This window comes from Pantherophis guttatus, chromosome 1, assembly GCF_059756535.1.
Source record: "Pantherophis guttatus breed Tessera chromosome 1, ASM5975653v1, whole genome shotgun sequence".
NCBI lineage: Eukaryota > Metazoa > Chordata > Lepidosauria > Squamata > Colubridae > Pantherophis > Pantherophis guttatus.
The window spans coordinates 341,468,332-341,493,904 of NC_142063.1; the positions used below are offsets into that span (position 1 = coordinate 341,468,332).

The 25,573-nt window shown below is 46.1% G+C and overlaps 1 protein-coding gene across 4 annotated transcripts in view; it reads right to left on the bottom strand.

The window, feature by feature from the left end:
* Nucleotides 1-3,815: 3,815 nt before the first annotated feature.
* USP32 (ubiquitin specific peptidase 32) overlaps nucleotides 3,816-25,573 on the bottom strand; it is a 217,121-nt gene continuing 195,363 nt past the window's right edge. For 2 of the 4 annotated variants that reach the window (XM_060693236.2, XM_087889980.1), the window contains exons 26-34: nucleotides 24,798-25,000; nucleotides 21,667-21,851; nucleotides 19,164-19,250; nucleotides 17,279-17,399; nucleotides 15,468-15,659; nucleotides 14,151-14,445; nucleotides 12,182-12,609; nucleotides 8,785-8,877; nucleotides 3,816-4,704 (exon numbers count right to left, since the gene is read on the bottom strand). In XM_060693236.2, the coding sequence (XP_060549219.1) occupies nucleotides 4,531-4,704; nucleotides 8,785-8,877; nucleotides 12,182-12,609; nucleotides 14,151-14,445; nucleotides 15,468-15,659; nucleotides 17,279-17,399; nucleotides 19,164-19,250; nucleotides 21,667-21,851; nucleotides 24,798-25,000 (1,778 nt within the window). In that variant the 3' untranslated portion in view covers nucleotides 3,816-4,530. Of the gene's footprint in view, nucleotides 4,705-8,784; nucleotides 8,878-12,181; nucleotides 12,610-14,150; nucleotides 14,446-15,467; nucleotides 15,660-17,278; nucleotides 17,400-19,163; nucleotides 19,251-21,666; nucleotides 21,852-24,797; nucleotides 25,007-25,573 lie in introns of all 4 variants that reach the window. The other 2 variants (XM_087889985.1, XM_087889979.1) reach the window with 1 other exon arrangement.

A 25,573-nucleotide genomic window follows, 5' to 3' on the forward strand; every position in this document is an offset into this window, starting at 1 on the left:
GCTGCCCCCTCAAATGTTCCAATGATGAATCGGTCGACAGAGTGAGTTGCATCCACAGTATTTAATTTGCTTGAATAATATACTTACAGATAGACAAGTTCACTCCATATACAGTTACTTGGACTTTTTTTTTTAATACAGTTCATATCCCAATACATTAATACTTTTTTTTTCTCTCCTTTAAATTATTTACACAGTACTTATGTACACGGTCTTTCTAAATTCAGTGCATTGTCAATAGGTTTTATACAATAATTTACAGAGCGAATATAGTTAAACCGTTAACTTAAATCGTTTTGTGTTTTATTTTTCCTATTAAATTTAGGAATTAATTTAACCTTTTTTCTTAAAAAAAAATATTAATCATTACAACCAATGTAACAAAGCATGGCAGATTTAAAGACGAGGCGAGTCGATCATGCTGGGTTGAAACCAAACCGTTTCAAAAGAAACATGGAAAGACCTTCAAAGAGAGACGGAGGTGATCGTCCCCTCCTGTATTTAAAGTGGGGATTTTCTCCATGCTCAGAGAGGTCAAGATAATGGACATTAGGGGCCAATGCATTGTTAAAATCTCTCTCCCCACCCACCCGGAGGATTTGGCTACCCCGCTAAGTACATCACAAGGTTGACAGGCATCATACTATGTGTTCAACAAGATGCTGGCTTGGTTTTGGCAAAAGAGGAACGTGGCGCTATTAATCACACAACTGAGTGGTGGCACCCATTAAAATCCGGTGTGTGTGTGGGAAGTTGGTTCTCAGGAGCTACTGAGGGGCTACACTTTCCTGAAGGCCTCATCGGCACAGTCAGGGATTATGGGACTTTACATAGGAGATTATGGTGGCTTGTTCCTGGACGATAAGCTAAAACAGGGGTCTCCAACCTTGGCAACTTTAAGACTTGTGGACTTCAACTCTCAGAATTCTGGGAGTTGAAGTCCACAAGTCTTAAAGTTGCCAAGGTTGGAGACCCCTGAGCTAAGAGACACTAGGTCCTTCTTCTCCTTAGGATGCGCCACGACCTTCTGCCGTGCTCCAGTGGAAGAGCTGAGTTTGAAATGACCCCATCTGCAACATTCACACACATGCACACACTAATGGGAGTGACAAGGTGGCTCACACAGAAACCACCAGATGATGGTGCCACATCACTTGGGTGGGTTAAGTTCCACAGTGCATGCCTGAGTTGCTCAGACACAAATAGCTTCAAAGAGACAAAAAAAACCTGAGCAAATGTCAACTGTTGTGTTCTCCGGTGGCGTTTCTCAACCGTGGCGCCTTGAAAATGGGTGGACTTCAACTCCCAGAATTCCCCAGCCAGCATGTTTTAAAGTTGGGTGGACTTTTAACTCCCAGAATTCTCTACTCGGCATGAATTAAGATCTGTGTTGCTTACGGGCTGGGGAATTCTGGGAGTTGAAGTCCACCCATTTAAAAGCAGGCCGGATGGGGAATTCTGGGAGTTGAGAAACCGCCTACCAAAGAACAGGCCCTGCGATCCTTCTCCATGTTTGCCAAGCTTCTTAAAAGAAGACACTAATCGTCTTCTCTAATGTGAGGTTAGACGAAGCCACGATGCCCTGGAACTGCCAGAAAATGGTACCAGGGGAAAAAGGGAGTTTTAAGAAGCCTACTGTAAGCATTGCAGTTGGAAGAAGACAATGAAAGCTAAGCAATTTTGCTTTGGGGGTGAGGGAAGAAACAACCACAGGGAAATTAGCTGAAATAATGTGAATTTTTGTCAGATTTTCAGTAAGGGAAAGGTTGACAGGACCAGTTCAAAGAACAGTGGTGGGCTGAGATTATAGTACCGTTCCCTCTTCCAGAAGACAGAATAAATCCCTGCATATAGATGAGAAATCTAGCTTGTTAGGAGGAAGGCTAGTTATTGACCTCTCCCTGGTAAGATTAAAGATTTTATTTTGCATAAAGAAGTCACTTGTTCAACTAAATCCTTCTTTCCCAATATTTTAATAGCATAGTCCTACAACAGATCTCCCAAATTAGTGGCAAAACTCACCTTTGCTGCTCTTTTAAAATCTCACTGTTATCACTACGAGTTGGTTCAGCAGCTTCGTTTATGAAGAAGTGGATGATTTATCCTAACCTCTGATCAACCTTATTTAATCATCTGATTGGGGCAGATGAGGAATAAGGAGGGGGGTAGGGTGGTCTGATTTAGGGCTTGGCTTAATAAATGTAGATTTAGGAAGGATTTTCGAATTCTCAAGAGAGCTCACCTGAAAATGGGAACATTGCCATAGCTCCCTCATTATCCTGGCTCTCTAAATCCATTTCCATTCCAGAAGCTGGAAATGGCTGCCAGTTTAATTCCTTCTTTCATTTTATTATTACATTTATGCAGCCACCCACCTCACTGCTCTGCTCTGACTCTGGCTGACCTACAAGAACAGAAAAAAAGGGGAATTTCTATCAAGAGATGGTTCAAAACCCACAAGATGCCTAAAGTGGGTTTGAAGTATAAACATTCCTTCCGGGGGACAAATCCTTCCGTTGGCTGATCAAAAGCACAGCCAAGTTGGGTGGCAGAATGGACACCGACGGTCATCATTCAGACGTGTTAACTTTGCTTTTTGAAAGAAAAGGAACGGAAAGGACACGCACCCAAGCATGCACACGGCTATCCCAAAAGCACTGAAAATGAACTCTGCTACCTTTTTATTATTATTTTTAAAGTGCAAATTAACAAAAAAAAAAAAATCATGACTGGCACTCCCTCCAATCAAGGAAGAGAGAACGAGATTTGGGAGGACTCTTCCCCTTCAAAAGGTCTGACACAAATGAAGGATAGGTGCTAGGAGTCTTGAAGAAGGGGCCGTACTCCATCTCCATTGTGAGGGGTGGCTGCTTGAGGGGGTCCTAAAAATCAAGACAGCGGCTGTCACTGCCCTTCTGAAGCCCCATCTCTTGCACACATGTGATACAAGTTTTAAAAAAAAGGGGGGGGTAGAATTTGGATCACAGTCACCGACACCATCTTGGATTTTTTTGATCTCTCTCCTTCAGGAACATCCCTGCCTATAGTCCTCCTTTGGGTACGCATTTCCCATCAGCCATCACTGATACACTGTTGGCTCAAACACTCAACCAGGCTCCATTGTTTCTCGGATTTAAAGTTTGGATTGGATTGGGTTGAGTTGCACTGGGTTGGGTTGAATTGCTTTGAGTTGGGTAGAGTTGCACTGAGTTGGGTTGGGTTGAGTTGCATTGGGTTGGGTTGAGTTGCATTGGACTGACTTGTGTAGGGCTGGGTTGAGTTGGATTGAATTGGGGAACAGATTCCTGCTTTGACTTTCCCGGTCTCAACAATGATCAGATCAATACACTAAAAAGTCAGGAGCTAGATTCTTGTGAAATGAAGGTTGTAAGTTGAGGAGACAGTGTAACCACATTTGCAAAATATTTTCACAACCAGGGCAGACTTCTTACCCAAGTACCCTCTAGTACAGTGTTTCCCAAACTTGGCTATTTTAAGATGCATGGACTTCAACTCCCAGAATTCCCCAGCCAGTATGCCTGGTTGAGGAATTCTGGGAGTTGAAGTGCAGACATCTTCAAAGGGTCAAGTTTGGGAAACACTGCTCTAGTACATGGAGAAACACTTGGCTCCTAGAACATCCCAATCCATCCAAAGTGGAGATGGATAGACATAATTAGCCCACTCCCTGCCCCTAGCAACAGCCTGGAGCTGTCTCAGATTCCAGATCTCCAGCCATTTCAAGCGCTGACAGGCTGCTGGAGCTCCTCTGAAACCTCTCTGAAAGCCAAAAAGGTTGGAACAATTCCACAAGGTCAAAAAAAAGACAGGAAACTTTATTCTCAAGGCGACGGAAAGGGACTGCTAATGAATACATCAAGCGAGAAAATGAACAGCAGGGAAAGTTTGGGGGAATTTTCTGCAGCTTGTGCCTGCCGTCTGCGTGTGCCTCTTCTCCTCGCGGAAATGGAATAAAACTTCAGAAAAAGGAGGTAGAAATTTCATGTTGTCAGACAACACTACAAGTTAATCATTAGCAATCGGAAGAGAGCTTCCCCAAAAGTCATTTTTCTCCCCAACCCCAACTTACTTCAGGTGTCTCTAAGAGCAAATTGGTCAAAGGAACGAACAGACTACAGTTATTTCCAAAACTTTAAATGCATCTAGTCCTAGTTTGCTGAGGTCAAGCCAGTTTGAAGGCTAAAGGCAAAATAAAACAATTTAACCGATGGGTGTTCCCCCACCCTCTGGGCATGGAGCAAGAGAATGGGAAACCAAAGCAAATGCCATCTGATAAATGCTCATTTTAATTAGAGTATTCTCTTTCTCCCCCTATTTTGTTTTTCTTTAGTTGTGCTTTCAGGTCACAGGAGGAAAATAAAATAAAAAATAAAATAAAAATAAAAATTATATCTAGCTCTTCTGCTCAGTAAAAACCTTATTTTCTTTTCTTTCTTTCTTTCTTTTTTTTTTTTTGCCAGCCTTGTGGTTGCAACCTCCTCGGACTAACCTTTGCAAAACCCGTTTTGCTCATTGCAAGACACAGTACTTTTTGTAATCGGACTCAAAATCTTCATCCATGCTACTGGTATCCGCCATATTCTTGCCCTCAATCTTTGGCAAAAATTGTGCATAGTCCACTCCTTGCTGTTCGTAGAAAAGGATGTAGGCAGAATCTGTGTCGATTTCGTCGGGATGCAATTCCTGAATGATGGAGGAGGAAGAGGAGGAGAAGAGGGGCTTATTAGGGAACAGTCCTCGAAATGATACAATATTACTTCAAAAATTTAAAATTTAGAAAATGTTGAAAACTGCTGAAAGCGTCCTAATATTACTGGAGATTGTTTGGGATCAGAGAGGCTGGTATAGCAGCTTATTTTAAGGACCCTGCAGGAAATAGCAACTTTAGTCTAGCAGCTAAGGCACCAGGCTAGAAACTGGCATACCATGAGTTCTACTCCAGCCTTAGATGGGCTGGGTGACTGAGGGCCAATCACCAGGAGATGGTGAGTTCTAGTCCAGCCTTAGCTATATAAGTCAGCTGGGTGACTTTGGGCCAATCACTAGGAGATGGTGAGTTCTAGTCCCGCCTTAGCCATATAAGTCAGCTGGGTGACTGAGGGCCAATCACCAGGAGATGGTGAGTTCTAGTCCCGCCTTAGCCATATAAGTCAGCTGGGTGACTTTGGGCCAATCACCAGGAGATGGTGAGTTCTAGTCCCGCCTTAGCCATATAAGTCAGCTGGGTGACTTTGGGCCAATCACCAGGAGATGGTGAGTTCTAGTCCCGCCTTAGCCATATAAGTCAGCTGGGTGACTTTGGGCCAATCACCAGGAGATGGTGAGTTCTAGTCCCGCCTTAGCCATATAAGTCAGCTGGGTGACTTTGGGCCAATCACCAGGAGATGGTGAGTTCTAGTCCCGCCTTAGCCATATAAGTCAGTTGGGTGACTTTGGGCAATCACCAGAAGATTGTGAGTTCTAGTCCCGTCTTAGCCATATAAGTTGGCTGGGTGACTTTAGGCCAAACATCAGGAGATGGTGAGTTCTAGTCCCGCTTAGCTATATAAGTCAGCTGGGTGACTTTGGGCCAATCACCAGAAGATTGTGAGTTCTAGTCCCGTCTTAGCCATATAAGTTGGCTGGGTGACTTTAGGCCAAACATCAGGAGATGGTGAGTTCTAGTCCAGCCTTAGCTATATAAGTCAGCTGGGTGACTTTGGGCCAATCACTAGGAGATGGTGAGTTCTAGTCCCGCCTTAGCCATATAAGTCAGCTGGGTGACTGAGGGCCAATCACCAGGAGATGGTGAGTTCTAGTCCCGCCTTAGCCATATAAGTCAGCTGGGTGACTTTGGGCCAATCACCAGGAGATGGTGAGTTCTAGTCCCGCCTTAGCCATATAAGTCAGCTGGGTGACTTTGGGCCAATCACCAGGAGATGGTGAGTTCTAGTCCCGCCTTAGCCATATAAGTCAGCTGGGTGACTTTGGGCCAATCACCAGGAGATGGTGAGTTCTAGTCCCGCCTTAGCCATATAAGTCAGCTGGGTGACTTTGGGCCAATCACCAGGAGATGGTGAGTTCTAGTCCCACCTTAGCCATATAAGTCAGCTGGGTGAGTTTGGCTAATCACCAGGAGTTGGTGAGTTCTAGTCCCGCCTTAGCTATATAAGTCAGCTGGGTGACTTTGGGCCAATCACCAGGAGATGGTGAGTTCTAGTCCCGCCTTAGCCATATAAGTCAGTTGGGTGACTTTGGGCAATCACCAGAAGATTGTGAGTTCTAGTCCCGTCTTAGCCATATAAGTTGGCTGGGTGACTTTAGGCCAAACATCAGGAGATGGTGAGTTCTAGTCCCGCTTAGCTATATAAGTCAGCTGGGTGACTTTGGGCCAATCACCAGAAGATTGTGAGTTCTAGTCCCGTCTTAGCCATATAAATTGGCTGGGTGACTTTAGGCCAAACATCAGGAGATGGTGAGTTCTAGTCCAGCCTTAGCTATATAAGTCAGCTGGGTGACTTTGGGCCAATCACTAGGAGATGGTGAGTTCTAGTCCCGCCTTAGCCATATAAGTCAGCTGGGTGACTGAGGGCCAATCACCAGGAGATGGTGAGTTCTAGTCCCGCCTTAGCCATATAAGTCAGCTGGGTGACTTTGGGCCAATCACCAGGAGATGGTGAGTTCTAGTCCCGCCTTAGCCATATAAGTCAGCTGGGTGACTTTGGGCCAATCACCAGGAGATGGTGAGTTCTAGTCCCGCCTTAGCCATATAAGTCAGCTGGGTGACTTTGGGCCAATCACCAGGAGATGGTGAGTTCTAGTCCCGCCTTAGCCATATAAGTCAGCTGGGTGACTTTGGGCCAATCACCAGGAGATGGTGAGTTCTAGTCCCGCCTTAGCCATATAAGTCAGCTGGGTGAGTTTGGCTAATCACCAGGAGTTGGTGAGTTCTAGTCCCGCCTTAGCTATATAAGTCAGCTGGGTGACTTTGGGCCAATCACCAGGAGATGGTGAGTTCTAGTCCCGCCTTAGCCATATAAGTCAGCTGGGTGACTTTGGGCCAATCACCAGAAGATTGTGAGTTCTAGTCCCGTCTTAGCCATATAAGTTGGCTGGGTGACTTTAGGCCAAACATCAGGAGATGGTGAGTTCTAGTCCCACCTTAGACAAAAAAGGTGGCTGGGTGACTTTGAGCCAGTCCCTCTCTCTCAGCCAAACTCACCTAACAGGGTTGCCGTTGTGGGGAAAATAGGAGGGAGAAGGTGTGTTGGACAGGTGTTCACCGCTTTGAGTTATTTGTAAAGAAATAATAAAGGTTGGGATATAGACAAACAAACAAATCCTGGTGGAAACCTTGGAAAATGACAGGATGCAGTAAAATACATGGATACATCCCCTGGAAGAATGCCCAGACCCAGAGATCTGGAATATCCTATAAGAACAACAAATATCCTGTGGCTTATTACCTTAAGTACAGGACAATCTAGATGAGAGCTGGGGAATGATGGCCCCTTTATGACATGCGGACTTCAACTCCCAGAATTCCCATGCTGGCTCGGAATTCTGGGGCTTGAGGTCCACAAGTCATAAAAGAGCCATCTTTCCCCACCCCTGGTCTAGACCAACTTGTCTCAAATCCACAAGGGGCCACCACCAACTTTCAACATGGAGCAACGCAAGTGGAAGAGAACCTCATCCAACTCAAGGTCTCCTGAGACAGACGAATGATGGGCACCCAGAAACAGGCTTCTGTTGCACTGGTGGGCCAAAAGGACTGTATTTTTCAGAGTATAAGACGCATTTTTCCCCCCTAAAAGAGGGTGAAAATTTGCATCTTATACACTGAATGTAGCCCTGCCCACCCGCCGGCCTCCACCCTCTGGCCTCTGCTTCCCAGCAATTTGCCTCCTTGCAGCAAACAGCCCGTTTCAGTTTCAGCTTCAGTGCAGCCTGATTAGCACAAGCAGCTGATTGTTGGTTGGATCGGCCTCCTAACTATCAGCTGTTTTAGCCTGCAGGGATTGCCATTGATAATTGCCGCCTCCGTGCGCCCCATTGGCCTCCACTGTTTTCTGCAAGGAGGCAAATTGCTGGGAGACAGATTTTTTTTTCTTCTGCTAATCAGACTGTGCTGAAAATGAAAACGAAATTAAAACAGGCTATTTGCTGTTTGCTACAAGAAGGCAAATTGCTGGGAGGCAGAAGCAGATTTTTTTCCCCCTTGTGCTAATCAGGCTGTGCTGAAACTGAAACTGAAACTGAAACAGGCTGTTTGCTGCAAGGAGGCAAATTGCTGGGAGGCAGAGGCAGATTGTTTTTTTCTTGTTTTCCTCCCCCAAAAAGTTAGGTACATCTTCTTTTTTTTTTTATTTTATTTGATTTATATGCCACCCTTCTCCGGAGACTCAGGGCGGCTTACAATGCGTTAAGCAATAGCCTTCATACTTTTGTATATTTTATACAAAGTCAGCTTATTGCCCCCACAATCTGGGTCCTCAATTTACCTACCTTAGAAAGGATGGAAGGCTGAGTCAACCTTGAGCCTTGGCGAGATTCGAACCTGCAGTAATTGCAGGCATCTGGTCTTAATAACCAGCTTAATAACAGGGTGCCTTAGACCACTGTACTACCAAGGCTCTTTGTCTTATAGCCCGGAGCATCTTATACTCTGAAAAATATGGTATATCATGATAACATCCAATGTCCTGAAATCATGGTGGCTCATTTTACCTCACTGAGGTTCCTATGTAACGGAAGGTGTTCTCGGAAGGCAAAGTGGCTTACCTTACAGCTGCTGTCGTTGTAACAGTACCATTTGTCATTGGGGTTTTTGGCATAGGTGACGTAATGACCTCCTCCCATAATTCCTGAATGGCACTGGAAGAGAAGAGAGCCAAGACACCAAGGTTATCCAGTGATTCATGTCCTCCATCCTATCCTTTCTGCCAGAGGAAAGGAGAATTAATCGTGGTGCGATGGAGGTACCATTTTAAAAGGTGGTGTCTTCTCAAAGGTGCTTTTTCCAAAAGGCAGCTGGACTGTCTCGGGTGTTGTTGTTTTTTCTTCCTTGAAAACATTTCGCTTCTCATCCAAAAAGCTGCTTCAGGTCTTAGATGAGAAGCGAAAGGTTTTCAAGGAAAAAAACAAACCCCAAGAAAAACCAGTTGCTTTTTGGAAAGCGCCTTTGGGACAAACGTGACCTGGGTTGATTGAGAATCTCCGTAGACATTGTGTCTTCTCATTTTCAGGCATGTCAAAGGCTCCTCAAGACCCAGCCGCCTTCTATAAACACTCTCACCAGTAGGCAATGATGAGCAAGAAGGCTCAAGGAGATGGTCTTAGTGGACAATGAAATATGAGCCAGCAGTGTGCAGCTGCAGCCGAGAAGGCCAATGCAATCCTAAACTGCATTAACAGAGGGATTTAATCAAGATCAAGTGAGGTACTGATACCACTCTATAAAGCCTTAGTAAGGCCACACCTAGAATACTGCATCCACTTTTGGTTGCCATGATGTAAAAAAGATGTTGAGACTCTGGAAAAAGTGCAGAGAAGAGCAACAAAGATGATGAGGGGACTGGAGGCTAAAACATACGAAGAACGGTTGCAGGAACTGGGCATGGCTAATCTAGTGAAGAGAAGGACCAGGGGAGACAGGATAGCAATCTTCCAATATTTGAGGGGCTGCCACAGAGAGGAGGGGGGGTCAAGCTATTTCCCAAAGCACCTGAAGGCCAGACAAGGAATAATGGATGGAAACTGAAAAAGGAGAGATTCAACCTGGAAATAAGGAGAAATTTTCTGACTGTGAGAACAATCAACCCATGGAACAGAAGTTGCCTTCGGAAGTTGTGGGAGCTTCATCACTGGAAGCTTTCAAGAAGAGACTGGACTGCCATCTGTCAGAAATGGTGTAGGGTAGTGATGGCTAACCTTTTTGCCATCGTGTTCCAGGAAGGGGGGAGTGGGGGAGGTTTGTGTGCGCATGTGCCCACACCCATAATTGCCCTGCGCATGCGTGCGCAACCCATTCCTGGCACACGATGGCCCGATAGGCCCATTTTTCTTTGTCACCTGGCTCCAGATCCTCTCTATGCATCTGGGGAGGGCGAAAACAGCCTTCCCCACCCCCTACAGGCCCTCCGGAGGCAAGAAACAGCCTGTTTCCCTACTTCTGGTGGGCCTAAAAGGCCTGAAAATCAGGTAGCCAGCGCGCACATGCACGCCGGAGCTGAGCTGGCGTGCCCACTGATATGGCTACACGTGCCATCTGTGGCACCCGTGCCATAGGTTCGCCATCATGGGTATAGGGTCTCCTGCTTGAGTGGGGGGTTGGACTAGATGACCTACAAAGTCCCTTCCAACTCTGTTAATCTGTAATTCTGTCTTCCAGCAGCTGAGTGATGCTGGAGAAGACTTTGTGAGGGAAGCGAAAATCCAAGATGGCGATGGTATGGATTTTTTTTTTTTCTCTTCAAGGGAATACAGGTAGTTCTTGACTTACAATCATTCATTTAGTGACCAACCAAAGTTACAAAGGCAGTGAAAAAAAGTGGGTTATAATCAGACTTACAGCCATGGCAGCACCCCCATGGTCACATGATCAACACTGGGACGCTTGGCAACTGGTTTGTATTTATGACAATTATCCTTTCATGTGACCGACAAGCAACGTCAATGAGGGAAGCCGGATTCACTTTAACAACCGCATGATCCACTTAACAACTGCAGTGATTCGTAGAACGTAGACTGTGGCAAAAAGGTCATAAAACGAAGCGCAAGCCACTCAACCATCGTCTTGCTTCGCAATGGAAATGCTGGGCTCAATTGCGGTCATAAATTGAGGACTTTCTGTAATCTGAGGTTTGTAAAGAAAGCGAAGGCAAGGCTTCGTTTTCAGAAACAGAAGCAACCAGGCCTACCGTACAATGTTTAATGTGTCATGAATGTTTTTTCAACCTGGGAGACTTTAAGATATAAGAATTTCAACTTTTAAAGTGGATATCCACAAGGTTAAGGAACACTGCGCTGTTAAACCGTACAGGAAGGACAGATTGACAAATTGCAGGGCAATGGACGGAAAACCCGTTCCTTGTATCCCAACCGGCTTGTACAGACGCAGCTAGTCCTTGATTTACAACAGTTCGTTTTAGCGACCGTTCAAAGTTAAAGCGGCGCTGTAAAAAAAAATGACTTGTGACCGTTTTTCACATTTACGACCTCGGCAGCTTCCTTGTGATCAAAACTCAAGATGCTTTGGCAAATGGCTCATATTTACGACGGTTGCGGTGTGCCGGGGGTCATGGGATCCCCTTTTGCGACCTTCGGACAAGCAAAGTCTATGGGGGTGGGGGGAAGCCAGATTCACTTAACAACGGCGTTACTAACTTAACAACTGTGGTGATTCACTGAACATCTGTGGCAAGAGGGGTTGTAAAATAGGGCAAAAACTCACTTAACAACTGTCTTTTGTTCAGGAACAGAAATTTGGGGCTCAAATTTTGGGCTCCATTGTGGCCGTTGTCAACCCTGGAGTGAACCTTCAGGGTTGCCAGTCGTAAGTCGAGGACTACCTGTAATTCTGATGATTAAGCCCAGGGGTGGGATTCAAAATTTTAGCAACCGGTTCTCTGCCTAGTTGCTGGGTGGGCATGGCCATGGTGGGCGTGGCATACTCGGCCTCCTGCATCACGGGGAGGGAGGCTTTTCGCCCTCCCCAGGCTCCGGAGGCTTTTCTTGAGCCTCCGGGAGGGCGAAAACGACCTCCCTCAGGCTCCAGAGGCCGGAAACGGTCTCATTTCCAGACTTCCGGAACTTCCAGGAGGCCCGTTTTTTGCCCTCCCAAAGCCTCTGCGCAGGCTCTTCACTTACCTGACATCCAAAATGGGCTGCGTGGAGACTCCTGGGAGGGGCGGAGTGGGCGGGGCCAGCCAGTCCTGTTTCGCCGAACTACCAGTTCGGCGAAACAGATGTAAAATTAGCATTTGGTTCACCCGAACTGGTCTGAACCGGCTGAATCCCACCCCTGATTAAGCCTGGATAGACACTGTTGAACCCCCTGCTCTTCCCTTTGGGATGGTTTCAGTGCACCCCTCTGGACTTTTCTTGCAATGGCTCAGCCCAAATCTGAGCTGGGAAGAAACTCATCGAGCCTTCAACCGGATGGCAATTGGACACCTACCGAAATTGCATATAAATTATAAATGGGATTAATACAGATTTCTCCTCTTTGGTCATCCACCAATTCCTCTTCCCGGCGGGCTTCTAGGTGACCGTTGAGACTGTGGTTGCTGGAGGAGCTCAGCTTGCAAAGGTATCCATTGGTTAGCTGCCCCTCATTGTCCTGAGCAGCCACCGGTTCTCCCGAACCGTCCCCCAAATTCTGCTGCTCCCTGCCTGGGGAGTCCAACGTGGCCTTTGGATCTGGCTGGGTACCGTTCTCTCGACTCGTGTCCAGGTTCTCTTTGCTGCTCGACAGTTTGTTTTTACAGAGCTGGGGGAGACGAAGGCGCCCCTTACTTCTGCCCATAGTCCTGGGGCTACTGGTGGGGCTAAGGTTTTTACTGGCCGAAGAGCCGGATGTGCACTTCCTCGCGGAGGATGGCGACGCTGGAAAGAAAGAGACGGGTGAGTGCTTTGCAGATGGATTAGTGTTTTTTCAACTGTGGCTATTTTTGGAACTGCTCAAAATTTCCACTACCGGTTCTCCAAACTGCTCAAAATTTCCACTACCGGTTCTCCAAACTGCTTAAAATTTCCGCTACCGGTTCTCCAAACTGCTCAAAATTTCCACTACCGGTTCTCCAAACTGCTCAAAATTTCCGCTACCGGTTCTCCAAACTGCTCAAAATTTCCACTACCGGTTCTCCAAACTGCTCAAAATTTCCACTACCGGTTCTCCAAACTGCTCAAAATTTCCACTACCGGTTCTCCAAACTGCTCAAAATTTCCACTACCGGTTCTCCAAACTGCTTAAAATTTCCGCTACCGGTTCTCCAAACTGCTCAAAATTTCCACTACCGGTTCTCCAAACTGCTCAAAATTTCCGCTACTGGTTCTCCAAACTGCTCAAAATTTCCGCTACCGGTTCTCCAAACTGCTCAAAATTTCCACTACCGGTTCTCCAAACTGCTTAAAATTTCCGCTACCGGTTCTCCAAACTGCTCAAAATTTCCACTACCGGTTCTCCAAACTGCTCAAAATTTCTGCTATTGGTTCTCCAAACTGCTCAAAATTTCCGCTACCGGTTCTCCAAACTGCTCAAAATTTCCGCTACCGATTCTCCAGAACCTGTCAGAATCTGCTGAATTTCACCCCTGGCTGATGTGAATGGATTGATGGTGTGAGGGAGAGACAGGAATCGGCTTGCTGCATGCTCCCCCCTCCTTCCAGTCTCTTTGGGGTTGCTTCAATGGGACGTTTGGAGACCGTGTGGCTCCTTTCAATTTAGGGAAGTGCACCTGCTTTCACAAAGGAATGTTAGTTTCCTCTGAAAGATGTCCTTTTAGAGTGGGTGGGCCAGACAACCAAAGCCATAACTCATGCAGAGACATACTCACAGCCTCCTTTTACAGTCCTGCTATAAGTTGGCTTCAAGAGTTGGTACACAGATAACCTCGCAATACAACAATTCATTTAGCAACCCTTGGAAGCTACAATGGCTCTGAAAAAAGTGATTCACCACCGGTTCTCGTAGTTACGCCTGTCACAGCATTCCCCCAGTCATGTGATCAAAATTCTGGCACTTGTATTTACGACAATTGGGAGTGATGCAGTGGCCTAGAGGTGGCGCTCTTGCCTCACAATCAGGGGGCTGTGAGTTTGATCCTAGGTAGAGGCAGATATTTCTCTCTCTGGGCATGATGAGAATATCTCTGCTGAACAAAACTCCGTATTGGAGACAGGAAGGGCATCCGGCCAGTAAATACTCAGCTCAATTCAGTTGCGCAGACTCCACCCCGCAAGGGATTATGGGGTCGTTAAAAGGTGATGATGTATTTTCGACAGTAAAATTGGGTGTGACTCACAATGACCGCCTTGCTTAACCATGGAAATGGTTGTAAGTTGAGGACTTCTTGCGAATCCCTTTCCAATGGGGACCAAGTAACTCTTGTTTTGACGCCTTCCGGGACAAGACCCCAGATTCCTACCTCTAATAGTATTTAAGATGCCCGAAGTGTTGAGAGAGGAAGGGCTCCGGGTGAGGACGTCGCCCTCTCCGGCCACAGTGCCACTCCGCTGCTCCGTCCTCCGACACTCCTCCGGCAGAATCAGGGGCTCCGCGGGATCGTCAGCCTGCGGCGTCAGCAGCTTTGGCGGCCAGCAGCTCAGGTCTCGTGGCATGAGGAAGGCACTTGGGTCAAAGCTCTCACGAGGAAACTTGACGATTTTTTGGGATTTTATCCAGCGGCCGTTGACAAATTGGAAGCGCTTTAAGTGGATGATCTGGAGTGAGACAAGCAAGAGAGGAGTTGGGGGTGGGCTTTCTTGTTTGAAGGAAGGAAGGAATGAAAGAAAGAAAGGAAAGAAGGAAGGAAGGAAGCGGGAGGGGAAGGGAAGGAAAGAATAGGGGAAGGGAAGGAGGGGAAGAGGGGAGGGAAAGGAAAGAATAGGGGAAGGGAAGGAGGGGAGGAGGGAAGGGGAAGAGGGGAGGCGAAGGGAAGGAGGGGAGGGGAAGGGAAGGGAGGGGAAGGGAAGGAAAGGGGAGGGGAAGGAAAGAATAGGGGAAGGGAAGGAGGGGAGGAGGGAAGGGGAAGAGGGGAGGCGAAGGGAAGGAGGGGAGGGGAAGGGAAGGGAAGGAAAGGGGAGGGGAAGGAAAGAATAAGGAAAGGGAAGGAGGAGAGGAGGGAAGGGAAGGGGGAGGGGAGTGGAAGGAAAGGGGAGGGGAAGGAGTGGAAGGGGAGGGGAGGGGAAGAAGGGGAGGGGAAGGAAAGGGGAGGGAAAGGAAAGAATAGGGGAAGGGAAAGAGGGGAGGAGGGAAGGGGAAGAGGGGAGGGGAAGGAGTGGAAGGGGAGGGGAAGGGAAGGAGGGGAGGGGAAGGAAAGGGAGGGGAAGGGAAGGAAAGGGGAAGGAAAGAATAGGGGAAGGGAAGGAGAGGAGGGAAGGGGAAGAGGGAAGGGGAGAAGGGAAGGGGGGAGGGGAGTGGAAGGAAAGGAAAGGAAAGGGGAGGGGAAGGAGTGGAAGGGGAGGGGAGGGGAAGGAGGGGAGGGGAAGGAAAGGAAAGGGGAGCAAAAGAAAAGAATAGGGGAAGGGAAGGAGGGGAGGAGGGAAGGGGAAGAGGGGAGGGGAGGGGAAGGAGGGGAGGGGAAGGGAAGGGAGGGGAAGGGAAGGGAAGGGAAGGGGAAGGGAAGGAAAATGAATGGTGGAAGGGGAGGGGAAGGGAAGGGAAAGGAAGGAAAAGGAACTCCTTGACAGCAACTGTGCTTGGCCTGGCTGAAGTTAGAAAAAGAGATGATCTGCCGACCTACCAGGATCGGGGGCAGCCTCCACAGGTCCAGCTTCTTGGTGGCCAGGCAGTGGGTCCTGCACTTGGAACAATAGTACATTTCATCTTCCCCCAGCTCCTCCTCGCTGGTGAAGGCCCGCAAGCAGCTGTCCAGGTTGATGGGCTCGGCCTGAGCGCGCTGGCTCTGCTCCACGCTTCTGTGCTCCTCTGCTATCTGGAGACGGGAAGGAAAGCGAAGGGTGACGGAGCTTTCTGGAGGGGCTTCCCTCTGTGGGAAAAGCAAACCCCCCCCACACACACACCTTTCTTCTAATTCACGGGCAGAATCCCTCAGTCAAGAAAGATTTTCTCCAGCATTAATACAACACTTCCAACAGGGGTCCTTTGTGAGGAAAACCTTATTTCAGAGATCCCTAACTTGGCCACTTTATGGCTTTATGGCTTCATTTCCATGCTGGCTGAGGAATTCTGGGAGTTGAAGTCCACAAGTCATAAAGTGGCCCAAGTGGGAGAGAGAATCTTTCAGGGTGTACGTAGCAGGTTGTAGCAAGATTCCGTCCATTAGTAGAGGTAAGCAAATAAAGGATTAGACGCAATTGGATTTCACTGTGTGGTCTCTGGGTTTGAGCCTGACAAAGCAAATTTATACAGGTAGGTCCTTGACTTACAACCAGTGGTGGGATTCAAATAATTTAACAACTGGTTCTCTACCCTAATGACCGGCTGGGTGGGCGTGACCATGGTGGGCGTGGCCAAGGGTGTGTGACAGGCAGCACTTGGCCTCCTGCAGCCTCCTGGGAGCAAAAACGGGCTGCGGTGTGTGTGTGTGTGTGTGTGTGTGTGTGTGCCACCGTACCCTCCTATGCCCTGTTTTGGGCCTAGTAGGCCTCCTTACACTTACCTGGGAGCCAAAATGGGGCACGTGGGGACTCCTGGAAGGGGCGGGGAAGGAAGGGGCAGAGCCAGCCAGCAATTTAACAACCGGTTCACCTGAACCGGCCCGAACCAGTTGAATCCCATCATTGCTTACCACCATTCGTTTAGTGACTGGACTGAAAAAAACAGTGACTTATGACTGCTTTTCATACTTACGACCGTAAGTATGGTCATACTTTTGACCATTCCTGTGGTCAAAATTCAGATGCTTGGCAATTGGAATGTACAGGTAATCCTCGACTTATGACCCCGATTGAGCCCCAAAATTTGTTACGTTGCTCAGTGAGAAATTTGGTGAGTGAGTTTGGGCCCATTTTATGACTTTTCTTGTCTTATTTGTTAAGTGAATCCCTGCAGTTGTTAAGTTAGTAACACGGTTGTTAAGTAAATCTGGTTTCCCCGTTGACTTTGCTTGTCAGGAGGGGTCACAAAAGGGGATCACGTGACCCTGGGACACTTAAACTGCAATAAATAGTCAGTTGTCAAGCATGTAAATCACATGACCATGGGGATGCGTAAGTGTGAAAAATGATTATAAGTCACTTTTTTCAATGCCGTCATAACTTTGAATGGTCACTAAATGAACTGTTGTAAGTCAAGAACTACCCGTATTTATGAATGTTGCAGCGTCCCGGGGTCGTGTGATCTCCTTTTGCGACCTTCTGACAAACAAAGTCCATAAGGGGGCCCGATTCACTTAACAAACGATGTTACTAACTTAACAGCTGTGAACTGTGTCAAGGTAGGTCGTAAAGCGGGGCAAAATTCCCTTAACAACTCTCTTGCTTGGCAAGGGAAATTCTGGGCTCAATTGTGGTTGTAAGTCGAGAACAATCTGTATGCAGTCATATGAAGGAACAGGCCTGGGATTTGCCCCTTAGGTTTTGATTTCTTTACCCGTTCTTGTGAGGTCTGGTAGCGGAGGTGAAGGGCGGTGGGATCCCAGTCCACAGCGAGGTTTGCGTTCCCCATCAGCGCTCTTTCTTCTGTGCAATCGATTTTACACCCGTAGCAAAACCTAAATGGGAGGCAGAGAGGGCAAGAGATGGTGAACTCTAGGCAAGAGAGGAACTGGATCGCTTCAATGGGATTGGACCCTCTCACTTACACCAGCAGAAGGTGCAAACTCTGGACCCCATCAGGCAACGAATCCTGGCTCGTGGGGTCCTAGAGAAGAGCCTTTTCTGCAGTGGCTCCCACCCTCTGGAACATTATGGCCCCTTGAGGTGAGATCTGCCCCTCCCACTTAGATTTCCAGAAGGGCCTGGACACTTAGTCCATTCAATACTGGAGGTGGTTAGTGGATTAAAAGAGGATTCCACCTCCACCCTTTTATATATTGATTCTTTCCTTAGCTATTTTTGTTTGTTTGTTAATTTTAATGTTAACAGATAGTGTTTTAATGTTTTATATTTTATATTGTTGGGTTTTTTTCATGTGGGTAAACTACCCCGAGTCATTTGAAATACAGATGGGTGGCATGTAAATTTAACACATGGATGGATGGATGAATAGATAGAAGATAGATAGAGATAGACGAGACAGTACAAAAAAAGAAAGAAAGAAAGAAAGAAAGAAAGAAAGAAAGAAAGAAAGAAAGAAAGAAAGAAAGAAAGAGAGAGAAAGAGAGAAGGAGGGAAAGGGAGATGATTGATTGATAAAGAGGAACAGAGATGATGATAGAGATACTATTCATTTACTCATTTATTATTAAAATGGTAAGCTGTCCATCTCACTGATACAATGACTCTGAGTGGCTAGAGATAATTAGATAGATAGATAGATAGATAGATAGATAGATAGATAGATAGATAGATAGATAGATAGATAGATAGATAGATAGATAGATAGATAAAGATGAGGGTGTGGCTAACTGATGAAGACAAATAAGTCAGAACTAGATCTATTTTAGTCTCCCTTAAGTCTTACAACAGACAGCAAAATGCTGGTTAATGTCTGATAAAGCCTAGAAAATAGTGAATTGGGATTTCACTGAACTATGGCTATATAAACATCTTGATTTATGTAGGAAAAACCCTGGCTAAAACAATAATACATAGATGATAGATAGATAGATAGATAGATAGATAGATAGATAGATAGATAGATAGATAGATAGATAGATAGACAGACAGACAGACAGACAGACAGACACAGATATAGATAGATAGATGACAGATATATAGAGAGATAGAGAGATAGATAGATGACAGATATATATATAGATAGACATATAGATAGATAGATGACAGATATATAGAGAGATAGAGAGATAGATAGATAGATAGATAGATAGATACAGACAGAGATAGATAGATAGATAGATGACAGATAGATAGATAATGACAGATGACAGATATAGATAGATGACAGATAGATATATAGATATAAATGGATAGATAGATAGACAGACAGACAAACAGAGGTAGATAGGCAGATAGATAGATAGATAGATAGATAGATAGATAGATAGATGACAGATAGATAGATAGATGACAGACAGACAGACAGATAGATAGATGTGAATGGATATATATATATCCATTCACATCTATCTGTCTGTCTGTCTGTCTGTCTGTCTGTCTGTCTGTCTGTCTGTCTGTCTGTCTGTCTGTCTGTCTATCTATCTATCTATCTATCTATCTATCTATCTATCTATATATATATATATATATATACATATACAGAGAGAGAGAGAGAGAGAGAGACAGACAGACAGACAGACAGGACTGAAAGACGAAGGGTAAGAGAGGGAGAAAAGGACAAACTCAGCACAGCTCACCTGTACCAAGGGCACCAGGCACAGGAGTTGCCATCTTTCTGAACCACCCGAAGGGTGAAAGGGTATTGATATCCCAAGCTGTCATCGCTAAGGAAAACGCACAGACACACACATTGTTATTGCTAATGTGTAAAGACTCTTTGGATTTTATTTCTGTTGTTGCTCACTGATCTTTTAAGCCGGGTTGGGAAACCGGCAAGCCTTGGACTCGGTTCAAGAATCCTCAATGCGGGCCTTTTGACAAGAGGCTCAGCTGATCGTTTTTGATTTAGCCCTGTTTGCTTTGGGGTGAAATCCGCAACCGATGATCCCCCATAGCCCTAACACACCTGTCCAATGCCACAATAATAATCAAAGAGTGTTTAATCCAGGATGGGGAACCATGGCCCTTTTATGACTTGTGGACTTCAACTCCCAACTTTACAACCTATGGACTTCAACTCCCAGAATTCTGGGAATTGAAGTCCATAAGGCTTATAGTTGCCAAAGTTGGGCACATCTGTAGATGCCAGTCATGCTGACTGGCTGGGGAATTCTGGGAATTGAAGTCCACAGGCTTAAAGTTGCCAAGGTTGGACACCTCTGTTATAGATGCCAGCCATGGTGGCTGGTTAGGGAATTCTGGGAATTGAAGTTGGGTGAGGGCTTCCTTGTTCCTTCCGTTTAGGGCAGGGACAGCCCAACCTTGGCAACAATAAGCCTGTGACGGCCTGAGCACTCCGCCAGCGAAAACGGGCTCCCGAGCTCCGTTTCTGGCTGCGACAGCCTCCTGCAACCCTCTGCCAGCGAAAACGGGCTCCCGATCTCAGTTTCTGGCTGCGACGGCCTCCTGCAACCCTCTGCCAGCGAAAACGGGCTCCCGATCTCAGTTTCTGGCTGCGACGGCCTCCTGCAACCCTCTGCCAGCGAAAACGGGCTCCCGATCTCAGTTTCTGGCTGCGACGGCCTCCTGCAACCCTCTGCCAGCGAAAACGGGCTCCCGATCTCAGTTTCTGGCTGCGACGGCCTCCTGCAACCCTCTGCCAGCGAAAACGGGCTCCCGATCTCAGTTTCTGGCTGCGACGGCCTCCTGCAACCCTCTGCCAGCGAAAACGGGCTCCCGATCTCAGTTTCTGGCTGAGACGGCCTCCTGCAACCCTCTGCCAGCGAAAACGGGACTTGCGAGGGCTACGCACGGCCCTCCTGAGCTCTGTTTTTACTGGCCAAGCACTGTGGGCCGGTCCTCCACTGTTTCCAGGGTGGCCCCACGGGCCCATAATCTTGCACTTATGATCCGTCACAGCATCCTTGAGGTCACATGATCCCAATTTGGGCGCTTGGCAACCAGCAGGTATTTACAATGATTGCAGCATCCCAGGACTATGTGATTCCCATTTGTGACTGCTGGTTTCTGACCAGCAGTCAATGGGGGGAAGCCAGATTCACTTAACAGCCACATGTTTCGCTTAACAACTGCAGTGATTCACTTAACGTGGAAAAGAAGGTCAGGTGTGATTCACTGAACAGACGACGCCTTGATGAGCAATGGAAATTCCAGTTGTGGATGTCAATTGAGGACTACTTGCAAACCACCAGTTAAATTTTATCCTGGATTACCTGAAGTATTTAACTATATATGATTTACTCTTTTCCCCTAGGCGCCTTTCTGAGTCAAAAGGCCTGATTGAGGTATAACAGAGTTATTCTTCTGATTGTCCTGAAGTACTTTTCTCTCTCACCCACTCAAGAGATCTTATCCTACTTTAAATAAAAGACTGAAAATGTCTTAACCAGCCCAAAGTCATCCAGTGAACTTCAAGACTGAGTATTCGGATTTGTCAGCTGAAGGCTAATACAGTGGTACCTCGGTAATAATCTTCATTGGTTCCAGAAGGTACGATGAGTACCAAAAACGATAAGTATCAAACAATTTTTTCCCATAAAGGATAATGTAGTGAATCATAAGACAGCCAACACTGACAAATTCTAGCTTGTGTGTTGAGTATCAAACGAACGCTGAGTCCCGGGACAAAATTTTCACGGCAAAATGTGTTGAGGGCCAAAGTTGGCTAGTGTCAAAGCAGTTGAGTACCGAGGTACCACTGTACGCCAATAAGCCAAATGGGCTCTTCTTGTCATTTATTCAGCTTGGCTCACTTCTCTGAGATGTTCAAAATTACCACACCGCAGCCATATTAGTGCAGTGAGCTCTTGGTGCTCTATGAACTCGGTTGTTGTCTTGCAGACATTTCATTACCCAATTAGGTAACATCATCAGTGCTAAAAAGGAGAAATCCCACTCTCTTCTAACCAACACTGACAGGCCAAGTCACTTGTATATAAACAGAAAGGAAACCCTACTCCCTTCCAGCACTGATGATGTTATCTAGATGGGTAATGAAATGTCTGCAAGAAAACAACCAAGCTCAGACAGCACCGAGGACTCCAGCCCTGAGCTACAAATATTCTCTTCTCTCAGCTCTATTAGCGGCTCAGCCGTTCCTCATTCCAGCACTGGACTCACCAATCCTGAGCATGGTTACTTGCTTCCTGGGGAGGGAGGGGGCTTGCAAGCCGAGACACCTGAATCCAGACAGCGTCATACAAGTCTTTCTTCCTTGTGTGAACTGTGCAGGGAACAATCAGAGGCATCCCAAACAGGCTTGGCCGGTTCTTTTGAGACGAGAGAAAGTACATTTCGGCCCGCATCTGCATTCAATGGGAAAAAGAAAAGAAAAAAACCACATGGATTTTGAAAGTTAGGAACAATTCATAGACTTTGGATTTTTTTTTTTCATGTTTTATTTATTTTATTTATAATACTTTTCATCTCCATTGAACAGGGCGTGAACTGGGTACAATTCTTTAAAAATTCGTAGTTCGCATATTTGTTGTTGTATTCGTTACAAGGACATTAATAATATAACTACTGTATCAATATAGAGCCTTGATAGTACAGTGGTTTAGTGCACCCTGTTATTAACACAGCTGCCTGCAATTTCTGCTGGTTCGAATCTCTCCAAGGCTCAAGGTTGACTCAGCCTTCCATCCTTTCTAAGGTAGGTGAAATGAGGACCCAGTTTGTGGGGGCAATAAGCTGACTTTGTATAAAATATACAAAAGAATGAAGGCTATTGCTTAACGCATTGTAAGCCGCCCTGAGTCTCCGGAGAAGGGAGGCATATAAATCAAATTAAATATATATATAAGGGTGGCATATAAATCAAATTATATATATATATAAGGGCGGCATATAAATCAAATTTTATATATATATAAAATTATATATATTCAGTATCTTCTCTGCCCTTAATGATAAGCGTTAATCTGTCCATTTCTGCACATTCCATTATTTTCTGAATTACCCTCTCATCAGACAGGATCTCCTCACTCTTCCATTGTTGCGCAGATACAATCCCTAGCCGCAGTCAGTACATGTAAAATCAAATATGTGGTCTTTTTATCATATTTTTCTGGTAGGATGCCCAACAAAAATGTCTCTGGTCTCAGTTTGATATGCTTTTTTGTCATTTTTTCAATTCATAGACTTTGCTTTTGTAAAAATCATGGATGGACGGACTCTCAAGAGAAGTCCAAAAGCGTTAACAACAAAAGTAAAAGGCTCCAGTGTAATTAACACCTAATCTTTGCCTATTTTTTTTTATACCTTTTATAATTTCAAAATTTTTAATAATATTTTTTTTAAAAAATCACAAAACGCAAAACCTACAAATAGATATAGAATGACTGTGGCAATGAAAACAACGATTAAAACCAATAGCGATAAGTGGCTTGGGTATAAAATCCCAAAACATCTGGAGCGCTACTTGAATACCATCGGGCATTGACAAAAAATCTCCAGCGGTCAATTGCAAAAGGCAGCTTTATTGGAACAGCTTGCATCTTGCAACGATTCTTTTAACGCCATCAAACCACAACACTTTTCACGGCAGAAAAAGATGCAATGCAGTGGAGATTTCCAAAACCTCTACGTGAAGGTTTGGGTAAAAGGTCTGGCTTCCAACCTTATGGGCACCCTTTCAGCACTCTGGCAGGTTAGACTGGCAGGTTAGATTGAAGAAATAGTTTCTTGTTACAACAGCATCCGTTCCCACAATACAAGAATACCCTTGGCCCAAACAATTCTTTATTAGATGGGCAGCTAATAAATTTAATAAAGAAAAAAAAACAATAAATAAATAAATAAATAAATAAATAAATAAATAAATAAATAAAGTAAGTAAGTAAGTAAGTAAGTAAGTAAGTAAGTAAGTAAGTAAGTAAGTAAATCCATCCATCCATCCATCCATCCATCCATCCATCCATCCATCCATCCATCCATCCATGGGTCGTTCGTTGGCTATTCCTGCCTTGAGTGCAGTGAGCACCAACCCTTACAGCTTGGTGGCCGAGCGGGAAGGGAGAGGGGAACCAGCCCACGCACACCCTGACCCACCGCTCGCACCTGCGTGTACACACCAGCCCACCCCTCGCACAAGTTGAGCTGTGCCAGGCCCGCTGCTTGTGTGGCCCGATTCCAAACAAGCCACGGCCCAGTAGTGGGTCACAGCCCTGGGGTTGGGGACCCCTGCTTTAGTGACAAGGGTGACCGTCAAACAGAGGAGTCTTTTTGAAGTCCACCCCACAGATCGACCAGCAAAGGGTCTCAGCATGGTTACAGTTTATGTCTGAACTCCGAAGATATACTTTCCAAATAGCTGGTGGTGTCAGACCTGGAAGCCACCTTTTACCTTTGAGCCTTCAGGCCTGCCACAAATTCTACTGTGGGAAAATGGGAGGGGGGAATTGTATGGAGTGAAGATGATATGTAGTCAAAATAACATTCTTTCCAGAAAGTCAAGGCCGAGTTGCCCTGCAGCTGTGCTGAGGAGACTGGGGAGGTATCTTCGGTTCCGGACGGTACCTGATTGGTTCGTGTGATGGACATGTGGGTGATGGGCAAGGACTTGAACTTTCTCTTGGGTGAGGAAAACCCGGAAGCTCTCAGATTCGGATTTTCCCGGATGTGCATCTCTAATAAAAATTAGCTTTGAGGAAGTTCAAGCCTCTGAATGAATGAATGAATGAATGAATGAATGAATGAATGAATGAATGAATGAATGAATGAATTTATTTATGTATGTATGTATGTATGTATGTATGTATGTATGTATGTATGTATGTATGTATCCATCCATCCATCCATCCATCCATCCATCCAATTTATGTGCCGCCCTTCTCCGTAGACTCAGGGCGGCTTACAATGCATTATAGCAATAGCCTGTATACTTTTTTGTATATACCTGCTTATTAAGGCTTTTGGCCCCCCCTAAGCGGTGTTGTTCTATACAAAGTTGGTTTATTGCCCCCACAATCCGGGTCCTCAATTTACCTACCTCAAAAGGATGGAAGGCTGAGTCAACCTTGAGCCTGGTGAGATTTGAACTTGCACTAATTGCAGGCAGCTGGCAGCTAAGTGCTAGCACTTAACAGCACTTTAGTCTGCTGCACCACCGAGGCTCCTCCTCCTTGATTTCGTTGGGGGTGTTACTTGGAACCCTGACAGGTGGCCCTTTGCAAAGTTTGGCTGTAGCTGCTTCATGTGAAACAGACAAAGCATCTTACAGGTTTGGGCAAGGCTTGTTTTCCACTCACCATCTTCCTGTGGACCGCAATGATGTAGCCTATGAAGGGGCTGTCGGAAGGTGAGGTCACATGACCATTCATCATCACGCCATTCTCCCCCCTGTAGGGCACCACTGTGTTTGGCATTCCGTTTGGGATCAAGGTGGACCGCGGGAGGTCCCCGTTCATCAGGCAGCTGATCACCCCATTGGTCGACTGTCCACGGTAAAAATCTAAAACTCAAGCACAAAGAGGCTGTTGTCAAAATACGTCCTGCTATGAAGCTCTTAGCTTAAGGATCGTTTTCGATCACTAGCTGGGCAAAATCTCTAGCGCCTTCATAAGGAGGGCCGTTTTCTTTAACCAGATTGTAAAACGAGAACGTTTGTTCTCTGGCTGGGCTTCTTCATATAGAATAAAACAATATGTTAAGAAGACTAAGTTAGTTCTCCAGATTCGGCCGTAGGAACAGCTGGATTCTGTAACGAGTATTTGTGATATGTTCCTCATTCACAAACTGCATCCTGATTGTGCCAGTCCCAAGAGGGATAAAATGGAGAGGGGGAGGGGGGGAGGAGGAGGAGGAAGGGGAAAGGGAGAAGAAGGAAGAGGAGAAGAAAAGGGAGAGAAAAGGGAGAAAAGGGAAGAGGAAGAGGAAGAGGAAGAAAGGGAGAAGAAGGAAGAGAAGGAGGAGAAAGGGGGAAGAAGGAAAAGGAGAAGAGGAGAAGGAAGAGGAGGAGAGAAAGATGGAGAAATAGGAGGAGGGAGAAAGGGAAAAGGAAGAGAAGGAGGAGAAAGGGAGAAAG